The sequence below is a fragment of the Zootermopsis nevadensis genome, unplaced genomic scaffold (genome assembly GCF_977971745.1).
Source record: "Zootermopsis nevadensis isolate Lab colony 2312 unplaced genomic scaffold, Znev_1.0 Znev_ptg000016l, whole genome shotgun sequence".
Taxonomy (NCBI): Eukaryota; Metazoa; Arthropoda; class Insecta; order Blattodea; family Termopsidae; genus Zootermopsis; species Zootermopsis nevadensis.
The window spans coordinates 16,006,694-16,018,994 of record NW_028259148.1 but is presented as its reverse complement, the minus strand read 5'-3'; the positions used below and the strand labels follow the sequence as shown (position 1 = coordinate 16,018,994).

General features: G+C 39.5%; 1 protein-coding gene across 9 annotated transcripts in view; it reads right to left on the bottom strand.

The window, feature by feature from the left end:
• LOC110841051 (transcription-associated protein 1-like) overlaps positions 1-12,301 on the bottom strand; it is a 44,980-nt gene that overhangs the window by 27,957 nt on the left and 4,722 nt on the right. For 8 of the 9 annotated variants that reach the window (XM_087349784.1, XM_087349787.1, XM_087349780.1 and 5 more), the window contains 2 exons: positions 11,990-12,203; positions 6,278-9,800 (listed from right to left, as the gene is read on the bottom strand). Coding sequence is in view for 1 of the 9 variants with exons in the window: in XM_087349788.1 (XP_087205914.1) it covers positions 4,262-4,394; positions 9,662-9,691 (163 nt within the window). In the remaining 8 variants the exon portion in view is untranslated. Of the gene's footprint in view, positions 1-4,261; positions 4,395-6,277; positions 9,801-11,989; positions 12,204-12,301 lie in introns of those variants that run through there. The other variant, XM_087349788.1, reaches the window with a different exon arrangement.

The window sequence follows — 12,301 nt, the reverse complement described above, 5'->3', positions numbered from 1 at the left end:
CAGGTCAAATTTAGAAGGAAAAATTTTCAAATTTTTCGAAAAATCAAAAAAACGCTGCAAACCTTCTGAAATGCGCACAAAACCAAAAATTTTCTGAAAATTCGGAAAAAAATTAAAAGTTGAAATTTTTCAAAAATTCTTAGTTTTGTGCGCTTTTTGGACGATTTGCCACGTTTTTCGATTTTTCGAAATTTTTGGAAAAAATTGAAATTTCTCAAAGGGGTACCCCTTTGAGAAATTTCAAAAATTTTCAAAATTTTAAAAAAATTAAAAACGACTGCAAATGGCGCGAAACGCGAAGAAAACTAAGAATTTTCGAAAAAATTTGAATTCAGCTAAGACAGGTGAGGCACAGCCCTAAACAAGCAGACAAGACTTGGGACAATAACTTCTCAAGACTTGCGACAAGTGACTTCTCAAGACTTGGGACAAGAACTTCTCAAGACTTGGGACAAGAACTTCTCAAGACTTGGGACGAGTGACTTCTCAAGACTTGGGACAAGTGACTTCTCAAGACTTGGGTGTCTAGTCCTGATAGGGCTGGGACAGGTCAAATTTAGAAGGAAAAATTTTCAAATTTTTCGAAAAATGAAAAAACGCTGCAAACCTTCTGAAATGCGCACAAAACCAAAAATTTTCGGAAAATTCGGAAAAAAATTAAAAGTTGAAATTTTTCAAAAATTCTTAGTTTTGTGCGCTTTTTGGACGATTTGCCACGTTTTTCGATTTTTCGAAAAAATTGAAATTTCTCAAAGGGGTACCCCTTTGAGAATTTTCAAAATTTTTCGAAATTTTAAAAAAATTAAAAACGACTGCAAATGGCGTGAAACGCGAAGAAAACTAAGAATTTTCGAAAAAAATTGAATTCAGCTAAGACAGGTGAGGCACAGCCCTAAACAAGCAGACAAGACTTGGGACAAGGACTTCTCAAGACTTGGGACAAGAACTTCTCAAGACTTGGGACAAGAACTTCTCAAGACTTGGGACGAGTGACTCTCAAGACTTAGGACAAGTGACTTCTCAAGACTTGGGACAAGAACTTCTCAAGACTTGGGACAAGTGAATTCTCAACACTTGGGACAAGAACTTCTTAAGACTTGGGGCGAGTGACTTCTCAAGACTTGGGACGAGTGACTTCTCAAGACTTGGGACAAGTGACTTCTCAAGACTTGGGACAAGAACTTCTCAAGACTTGGGACAAGGACTTCTCAAGACTTGGGACAAGTGACTTCTCAAGACTTGGGAGTCTAGTCCTGATAAGGATGGGACAGGTCAAATTTAGAAGGAAAAATTTTCAATTTTTTCGAAAAATCAAAAAACGCTGCAAACCTTCTGAAATGCGCACAAAACCAAAAATTTTCTGAAAATTCGGAAAAAAATTAAAAGTTGAAATTTTTCAAAAATTCTTAGTTTTGTGCGCTTTTTGGACGATTTGCCACGTTTTTCGATTTTTCGAAATTTTTGGAAAAAATTGAAATTTCTCAAAGGGGTACCCCTTTGAGAATTTTCAAAAATTTTCGAAATTTTAAAAAAATTAAAAACGACTGCAAATGGCGTGAAACGCGAAGAAAACTAAGAATTTTCGAAAAAAATTGAATTCAGCTAAGACAGGTGAGGCACAGCCCTAAACAAGCAGACAAGACTTGGGACAATAACTTCTCAAGAATTGGGACAAGGACTTCTCAAGTCTTGGGACAAGAACTTCTCAAGACTTGGGACAAGTGACTTCTCAAGACTTGGGACAAGAACTTCTCAAGACTTGGGACAAGGACTTCTCAAGACTTGGGACGAGTGACTTCTCAAGACTTGGGACAAGAACTTCTCAAGACTTGGGACAAGTGACTTCTCAAGACTTGGGACAAGTGACTTCTCAAGACTTGGGACAAGAACTTCTCAAGACTTGGGACAAGTGACTTCTCAAGACTTGGGACAAGAACTTCTCAAGACTTGGGACAAGTGACTTCTCAAGACTTGGGACAAGAACTTCTCAAGACTTGGGACAAGTGACTTCTCAAGACTTGGGACAAGAACTTCTCAAGACTTGGGACGAGTGACTTCTCAAGACTTGGGACGAGTGACTTCTCAAGACTTGGGACAAGTGACTTCTCAAGACTTGGGAGTCTAGTCCTGATAGGGATGGGACAGGTCAAATTTAGAAGGAAAAATTTTCAAATTTTTCGAAAAATCAAAAAACGCTGCAAATCTTCTGAAATGCGCACAAAACCAAAAATTTTCGGAAAATTCGGAAAAAAATTAAAAGTTGAAATTTTTCAAAAATTCTTAGTTTTGTGCGCTTTTTGGACGATTCGCCACGTTTTTCGATTTTTCGAAATTTTTCGAAAAAATTGAAGTTTCTCAAAGGGGTACCCCTTTGAGAATTTTCAAAAATTTTCGTAATTTTAAAAAAATTGAAAACGACTGCAAATGGCGTGAAACGCGAATAAAACTAAGAATTTTCAAAAAAAATTTCAATTCAGCTAAGACAGGTGAGGCACAGTCCTAAACAAGCAGACAAGACTTGGGACAATAACTTCTCAAGACTTGGGACGAGTGACTTCTCAAGACTTGGGACAAGTGACTTCTCAAGACTTGGGACAAGGACTTCTCAAGACTTGGGACAAGTGACTTCTCAAGACTTGGGACAAGAACTTCTCAAGACTTGGGACGAGTGACTTCTCAAGACTTGGAACGAGTGACTTCTCAAGACTTGGGACAAGAACTTCTCAAGACTTGGGACGAGTGACTTCTCAAGACTTGGAACGAGTGACTTCTCAAGACTTGGGACAAGTGACTTCTCAAGACTTGGGACAAGAACTTCTCAAGACTTGGGACGAGTGACTTCTCAAGATTTGGGAGTCTAGTCCTGATAGGGATGGGGCAGGTCAAATTTAGAAGGAAATTTTTTTGGAATTTTTCGAAAAATCAAAAAACGCTGCAAACCTTCTGAAATGCGCACAAAACTAAAAATTTTCGGAAAATTCGGAAAGAAATTAAAAGTTGAAAATTTTCAAAAATTCTTACTTTTGTTCGATTTGCCACGTCATTGCTAAAATAAACCTCATTGCTAAAATAAACCTCTTCCTTGTATTAAAAGTGGTGGTGTCTTGTGTGAATCTCGTACATCATTGTCAAAAGAAACCTCTGCCTTGTATTGAAAGTGGTAGTGTCTTGTGTGAATCACGCACGTCATTGCTAAAAGAAACCCCTGCCTTATCTTGGAAGAGGTAATCTCGTGTGTGAATCTTGTACGTAATTGCCAAAACAAACCTCTGCCTTGTATTAAAAGTGGTAGTGTCTCGGTTGAATCACGCACGTCATTGCTAAAAGAAACCCCTGCCTTGTCTTGGAAGTGGTAGGTCTGTGTCATGACCTTGACCTAACAGTGACATCAATGTTACAAGAGAATAATCACTCTGATAACTGATGAAGATGTGAGGGCGAAATAATGTACAACAGTGGTCCCCAACGCGGTGCCCGCGTTGATACGGAAAGAGGTTATACTGAATAATAAAGGCCGTTCAACCATGAACATTATAAAATCAAAGCACAGTTCTCTACGTACCAATGGCCATCTTGACGATTGCGAGCAGCAACATCATCCTACTCTCCCAAATTTGAAAAACTGGCCGCTGAAATGCAGTGCCAAACATCACACTAACTTCCCACTTGAGTAATAATAATTGTACTTATAAAAGTACGTATTTTTGATTGCGTGGTTTCTTGTATCAATAAACGTCGTGTTGTTTTGTGTATTATTTGGTGTCCATATCTTATTTGTCCAGAGAAAAGAAAATTTGGCTTTGTTAATTGGTTGGCGCCCGCCACGATCTCATAAACTCTGAAATGTGCCCTTGGGCAAAAAAAGGTTGGGGACCACTGACGTAAGGCAATATATGCCAAACATTACCATCAGTGCGTTTGGTGTAATCACGCACGTCTGCTGATATCGAAGTTTCAACGTTCCTACGTGCGGACATCCGTATATCCCATGTACACATAAGATCGAGATTAAATACATTTCTTTTGTACATTCATGTATGTCTGATGGTACTCATGTTGATATGGGTTGCCATTATCCACACATTGAAGGCAGATTCAGATTTATTTATGACGGATTTTGCTCGACTGTCTTAACTACCACGCACCGTGGGACATAGCCGCAGAGCTCGACCGTCCATGTACGACGCAGTGCGAAGAATGAAACAATAAGAGAAGGGGGGGGAACTCCAAATTAAAATATAAATAAACATCAGCAGCTTACCGTGTCTCGTTTGTGTGCGGTAGTTGGCTGCCTGAGTCAAAGTCACACGGTGCGTGATATCTGACTGGCTAACTTCTTCGGTGCGTGTTACTTTCCGCGTTGCCTGACAGCACAAGTCCCTCGGCGATACCGACTACATAAGAATAAAATTAAGAATATATATACGCATGTGTATATAAATATGGATATATATTTTTGAGAGAATAAGAAATTTTGGTAGAATCAAAAAAGAGTAAAAACATAATATAATAAGAAATCACATAAAGTACGTTGCCGTGGCTTCTGTGTGCGCGCGCGAGTGCGGTGCATGCTACTTGGTCGGTCGAGTTCCGAGTCAATGTCCGGCGGTGCGTCGTAGTCAGCAGGTCCCGTTCTGAGGCAAAGTCAGACGGCGCGCGGTAGTTTTCTGTTTTGCTTGGCACCACAAACCCCTCGGCGATACCGACTTGGTAAGAATAAAAAATAACAATATATATGCATACATACATTTTTATGTACGTATTTATATATTTTTTTAAAATAAGTGTTAGTGAAGGCACGACCGGCGATTGCTGATTTACGGGTGGCTGAGAACGCAGTGCCGCGAGCGAGGCAGGCCTCGAAGAGGGGACAGATACAATGGTCGGCCGGTCGCCGGGAACTCTTTCGCGGGAAAGGCCCCATGGGCAGCCCGGCCGAGACCGTGAGAAGCAGAGATTGGGTGCTGCACAGACGGAGTCTCGCATGGACTGGGTGTCATTCAACGTTTCTGGTAGGTATAGAATGGGAAAAATTTCGACATTTTCATAAATTTTCATATTTTTTTTGAAAAAACTAAAATTGCTGGAAATTGTCAAAAAAAAACACAAAACCCAAAAATTTTGAAATTTTTCAAATTTTTTTTAAGTTTACATTTTCCTAATTCTTTAAGCTTTCTGCGTCCTTTCAAAGTAAAGAACTATATTGAGGAGACTTTATGGCCTTACAATTTAATGACATTGCACATTAAACAACAAAGGTCCTAATACAGATCCTTGAAAGATACCAGACAATAAATCAAAAGGAAATGACAAAACTCCAGAATAACGTACTTGCGAATGTCTGCTGGTTAGGTAACTAAGAAATCAATCATATAACCAGCAGACAGTTCATAGTCACCAAGTTTGTGCAAACGTAAGACATGCGAAACAACACTGATAAATGTCAAATCACAATTTATAATAAGATGATAAAATATAAAATATTTAAAATATCATTTCACGTTCCGCATCGAATGATCGATTTAGAAATTGGAACGTCTCTTACGACATGTTTCGGTTATATTTAACCGTCTTCAGGTATAAATTAGATTGGTAAATTTAAAACTCGAATTACAATCCTTTACAATGTTATGCAGTTTATGGAAGATGTTCATATCAGAATTACTCTTATATATTAGAACGAAGGTATTGTTTTTTATATGGCGTGGTTCATCTGATGTTCATTATTAGTCTGTAAAGCAATGATTTAAAGAAAACATTAATAAATATGGAGTAATATAGAAAACAAAATGATGGAAGTAAATAAATGATAAAATCAACATAAAAGGCATCAGCTTGAGACTGGGAACAAGCGAAAGGGGAAAATAAATCCAAAAACGTAACCAGATTAGAAGTGGTGGATTTGGATTTACTAAAACCATGTTGACATGGGATTCATTTAGAATTAAAATAATAAGAAACATGGTATGTACAATAATTTCAAATACTTCGGAAACATTATTAATTATGGTAGTAGGTCTATAGTTTATAACAGAAACAGTTTTGTCTTCTTTTTTGAAAACTGGAACAATAGCTGCTTGTTTCCACAAAGTGGGAAATTGTTGCTGAGAGAAGCTAAAATTGAAAATAAATTTAAGAATAGTAGCAAGGATTTCAGAACCCTTAATAATAACACTTGGTATACCATCTAGTGCAACGCTTTATAGCATTACGAATATGTCTGCGTTTGCGGGTAATATTTTCTTTGCGATATGGGAATGAAATAAAAGTAACGAAATGGATATATGGCTTTTATTTAGCACAACAAATATACAGCCACCTACAGATGCACCCGATGCACCCTAGTCAAACAATATCTATGCCACTGAACTGGTAGCTAGCTAAGAACACAGACAAGCCAAATCAACTCATCCACATGAGAAAGTACCCTGCTTTGGACGCAACCAAACCCAACAAACCTAAGTTACTAAGGACGTATGCTGTTACGGACACAGCCTAGCCCAACCAACCTGAAGCGGATTAGACGAACGAATGAAGACAACTGTGGACGCAGCCTAGCCCAACTAAATAAAGCGTATGCAGTAGTATCCCGTTTCGGACGCAGCCATCTCCCAGTAATCTGTTTCGTACGCGGTTTACGGAAAATAACTCTGCTTCGAGCAAAGCCTTGCCTAACCAACATATGTTCGTAGTGAGGTCGGTGAATGGTGGTGACCTGTCAAGTATGTGTAAGAAGCCTCCTGAGCATAGAGCACAGCCAAACTAAATTATGCCCATAACAGAGCAGATCGCTGCAGAAAAAATCGTGTATATTGAAATTAAACAAAATTTTTGTTTTGAATCGTTTAATTCATTTGCAACTTACATTTATTGAATACAGGGTAGTGGTATGAGAAGTAAGATACATATGGCTTTGAAATTATTTGAATACCTCTTGCAAATGTCAAATCTATACAAGTTTTCCCTTGCGTGGTTGGTTTGTCCAAATTATTCACTAGTTCAAGTTTAAAGAATTTCTGAAGGTACGCACATCACAGTTCTAAATTTTCGTCACTATTATATTCTAGTTCGAATGTTCGAACGTTTTCACGTCAAAAAGTATGGCCAAACATATCTGGAACTGAGCACGTAACCTGCGACGGACGTAGCCTACTCCAACCAATCTATGCAATTGAGCCTGTATCCTGCTTAGAACGCAGCCAACTATCAGAAAATTAAACACGCTAGGATGTAGCTCGCTTGCCTCGCAAAAATTACTGATAGCCTTAACCTGCTTCAGATGCAGCCTTGACCAACATACGACTCCCACGTACTTGATGCAGCCTCGGCTAAAGAACCTATTCACGCTTTGGACGCACACTAAAGTAAACAACCTATGCCAATCAGGTGGTAGCCTGTTTTAGACACAGCATAGCCCAATCACCCAATACACTCGAGAAAGTACCTTGCTGTGGACGTAGCCTAGCCACACCAACCTATGCCTCTAAGAATGTAGCATTTTAGGGAGTTGTCATCAGACCTCACTTTATCATAACTACATATCAACTGTATGATACTACAATTTTAAATTCAGTTTTACTTAATTGCATCTTTCCTTCTGTATCTTTATCAGTTGTATTGTACTATAAATCATCTTGTATCTTCTTAAATAAGTTGCCTGTCTGCTTCCTCGCACAAACAAGAAGCAATGACAATACAAACACATTTACAGATCACTTAATGTTACTGCTACAGTGCGCCGGCCATGCATAAGCAACAGAAGGAACCCATCACCAGTAGAAGGAAGAATTAGAACTTTGTTAGTCGGTTAATAGACACACAATATCTTTAAGAGTGATCTGTTAATGTGTATGTAAGCATCATCTGTTGCATTTATGGCTTCCCATCTCATGAACATAATGTACTACTTCAACTTTAATAAGTGTTTGCCAGAAATGTTTTAACGCTTAAAGATTACCATAGTAAAGTGAACAAGTTAAATAAATTTCTTTATTTTTCTTCTGTCTAAATTAAATGTTAAGAATTAATTTAATTCAATTTTTCTGTATTTGAAACAATTTATTATATTTCAAAATTTCATGTGCTCTTAAACATTCTTTTCTGTGCTTCCGTGCACTCCAGTTCTTCTTAAATCACTTTCTTTCAATCATTCTTGTGACAGACTTCCTAAGATATCAATTATAGTGAGCAATTAGCCAGCTACGGACGCAGCATAGCAAAGGACACTGCCTAGTCCTATCGTAATATCCACGTTACAAATTATCCTCCTCTGGACGAAGCCTGACACAACAAACCTATGCAAGTAAGGCAGTAAGCTGCTATGGACGCGGCCTTCAACACAGTCGATCTCTTCGGACAGAGCCTTGTCAACCCAACCTGTGATTTATTCAGCCACTAGGAATCTATGTACGCAACCCAGACTGACCAATGTTTGCCTGTGGTCTTGTTGCCTTCTACGGCCACAGCTGGGCCAAACTAAGCACGTGAAAAGATTTATTGCTACCGCAGCAACCTAGGATTAATAACAAAGGTGGCCTATTTCAGATACAAAGTAGGCAAGCAAACATAAACCTAACTGGTACAGCACTGCACATGCAGCATTACCAAACAAACCCATACAACTGACAAGGCACACGGCTACAGACGCAGCCTAGGCTAAGCAAGATATTCACGTCAACCAGTCGCCTGGCACGGACGAAGCATCGCCCAACAAAACTATACATGTCGACCACTAGCCTGATGGCCAGCTACTGACGCACTCTAACCCAGACTTCTTAAGCTCTGCAGATGCGGGATAGCCGAACGAAAGTGTGTACCTGAGATCGTAGCGCACCCTCAACAATTCATGCAAGTGAGCCAGCATCCTGCTACCTATTCACGCAGAGCACGTACCTTGCTGTTTCTATAACCTACAGAACATGATGTATCACCATTTTCTTTTAGCCTGATTCGAACGCAGCTACTCCTAGTAAATCCAAGCTATCCTCCAAGAGCTGAAAATCTCAAAGACGCAGCATACGCAAACTACACAGTGACCCTTTTCGGGTGGCCTGATTCAAACGAATCCACAATAAAAACATACATATGCTAGTGAACATTTCGGTAGAGGTGGCGTGACATGTGAGAAAGTAGGTGTGCCTCTTCGCAAGCAGAAAAGACTAAAGGCTGATGGATACATGCCTACGCTTCCGACCTCCTTGTCATAGTAGAGTAGTAGTAAACTATGTCTTATGCAGGAAATGTCTGAGAAGTGTTCGCCAAAAAACAAAATTGACAGCACAATCTTCCACGTGCCTCATGGTGGTGGTCCAGGGGGCAAGTAAACAGAGCGAAATGCACAATGCAACCAATTTGCTTCCATCCATATCTCTGCTTCTTAAAATAAATTAAAAAATAAGTCACTCTCCTTGAGGCTGACACTTGCCGTGGTGAGCCTCGTGGTCAACCAAACTCAAATACTTTACCTACTCAGAGTGTGTCATACTCTACATTTAATGGGGCTACACGCAATCTGCCTACATCTTTGACCGTTCTAAACAGCCAACAGAGGGCACATGTCAATGTCTGATTTCAAATCAGAATGAAATTTCAAAATTCCTTTGCGTTCGTCGGACTCCGTTAGAGACAATAATAACTCTAAATGATCGAAAAAATCAACTACCTTTGCACGTTGCACCAAGTACTGCACCATACGCCATTCAAAGTAAGCTAATGAACGATACCGCAACACACGCACAAAGAGCCCTTCGCTTCGAGTCCCCTCCAGAACAGGCCGCGTCCACTGGTACGTGTCCGATGTGCTGGCGTACATGAAACACAAACACAGAATATAAGTCAAACATACCAACCAGAAATCGCCAACGCTCAGAACTTGGATCGATAAAATGGAAAGAAAACAAAACCTTTTAACAGTATCGGCCTTTCTGAAGTTAAAAGGGGGAGGTTCTTGGTGTCATTACATCCACCGGCAATCCCATTTTATGTAAACTGGATGTAAATGAACAATGATAAGGAGATATAAATACAATATCAATTTCAAAAGAATCAAACATGAGCAAACATTTACAAAGTTCAAAACCACGACAATGAAGACTCAAACGATATCTCAACCTCTCACAAGAAATAAATAAAACACTCTCTCAAAAAAGAGAAACTCGGCCTCAGTCTCTCACCGAGAGATACGGCAGCTATCTTACCTATCCTAGAAAGCCCCTTTCTTGACCAAATTAAAATACCAATGCCAAACACATAAAATGAAGGCAGAGCTACCTCCAATGGAAAACATGGTAGAATACTATTATTATTATTATTATTCAGTGTTCTGTCTTACAACAGGTCCATTGCTTTGCCCAAAAAGAGCTCTCCAGTTTTCCCTATTCTCAGCTTCTCATTTTAATTCCTGGAACTTCATCTTCTTTCCTTGTTTCAGATCGTCGGTTAGCTGTATCAGTCTTCTTCCCAGTCCTCGCTTTCCTTCAACCTGACCTTCGATGATGTCACTCAGTAACCCATTCCTTCTCATAATGTCCGAGCCAGTTAACTTTCCTTCGTGTAATCGCCTGCAGAATGTTTCTTTGCTCGTCGACTCTCCTCAATACTTCTTCTTTGGTAACTCGATCCGTCCACCTGATCTTCTCTATTCTTCTCCAACACCACATTTCAAAACTCTCCAGGTATTTCTGTTCCTTCATCCTGAGTGTCCAGGTCTCTGCTCCATACGTAACACTTCACTACTTTCTTCTTCATCTCCAATCCCAACTTGCTAGTGAGAAGTATCCTCTTCTTGACGGAAAACTGCCTTGGCCATGGCTATCCTTGCTTTTACTTCCTTGGTGCATAGGGCGTCCGTCGTGATTATGCTTCCCAAGTACTTGAAATTCTCCACATTCTCCAGCCGTTGGTTTCCAACTACAACGTTCAATGGTTCTGCTCTCGGTGCCATCCTCATTACCTTTGATTTTTCAATGTTGATTTCCATTCCATACTCTCTACCTGTTACCACTAACTTGTCCATCATGTTCTGTAATTCCTCCTCTTCCTTCGCCAATACTACCAAGTCGTCTGCATACTTTACAGTCATTATGATCCTCCAATTTTGAAGTCTCCACAGCTTCCTTGGCAAGCCATTCCCCGTACAGGTTAAAAATAAGTGGTGATACGCAGCATCCCTGTCTTACACATCTACCTATCTCAACGCTGTTGGTGTCTCCTGAGTCCAGTCTCACGTTGACTTTCTGCTGCATGTACAGGTTTTCGATTAGTCTTCTATCTCTCCAATCAATTCCAATTCTCTGTAGGATCCTCATTAATTTCTTCCATTTTACTCGATCGAAAGCCTTCTTCCTGTCGATGAAGCAGGCACATACTTCTTCCTTGACATCGAGAACTCTCTCTGAAATTATTCTCATAACTCCGATGGCATCTCTGGTTCCTCTTCCTCTCCTGAATCCAAATTGGTCGTCTCCCATCACTCTTCTTTTCTAGTCTTTTAGTCAGTATGGTAGAATACTAACATCAAATAATTAAAGAAATACATGTCTTTGACGGCCCCTACACCTCATGTAAAGCAAATAAATTCACATTCCATTTTGAGAAGACATTTTTTGTCATGGGTCTATTTTAGGTTAAGACAGTGAAGCAACCTTATATTATTAGGTCTGCCAGTACTCCACACCACACCCTAATACTGTCCTTCAAACTGTGAAACTTGTTCCAATGCAGATATCAAAACATCTTGTAAACATAAACAAGATCTTTACCTAAATTGACAGGTATTTCTACTTACAGACCAGTTTCATTACCAACGGCATTCTCTAAAAAATTTTCAAAAAGACATGCAACAACGTGCTATTGAATTTTACACACAAAATCTTAAGTGAACTAAATAATGAAGTGCATGTTGGTGGAATATTTCGCTATCTTGCCAAAGAATTTGATTGTGTGAATCATGAATTAGCACATCTGATAATCATATTTCTCGTATACTTACACAATGCATGTCAAGTTGACACAGAGATAAATCTCTCGCAGACATGAGGTCCTTCGTGATAACAGCCGATTGATTTCCTGTCGTCATATCAGTGAGCCACCATAGTGTTTCTGCACATACTCCACTCTTTTCCTGGCAAGCAGTAGTCATGTCAGGTGACGCATCCTTCAACCTCAGTAAAGTCCCATGGATCAATCAAGCTTCTTCTCTGCAGCTATTACCAGAAAAAAAATGCAATCACATTCAACACATCACCTAATTTAAAGGTTTCATAACCGATCCCCTTGCTCAAAATTAACCAAAAGCACAGAA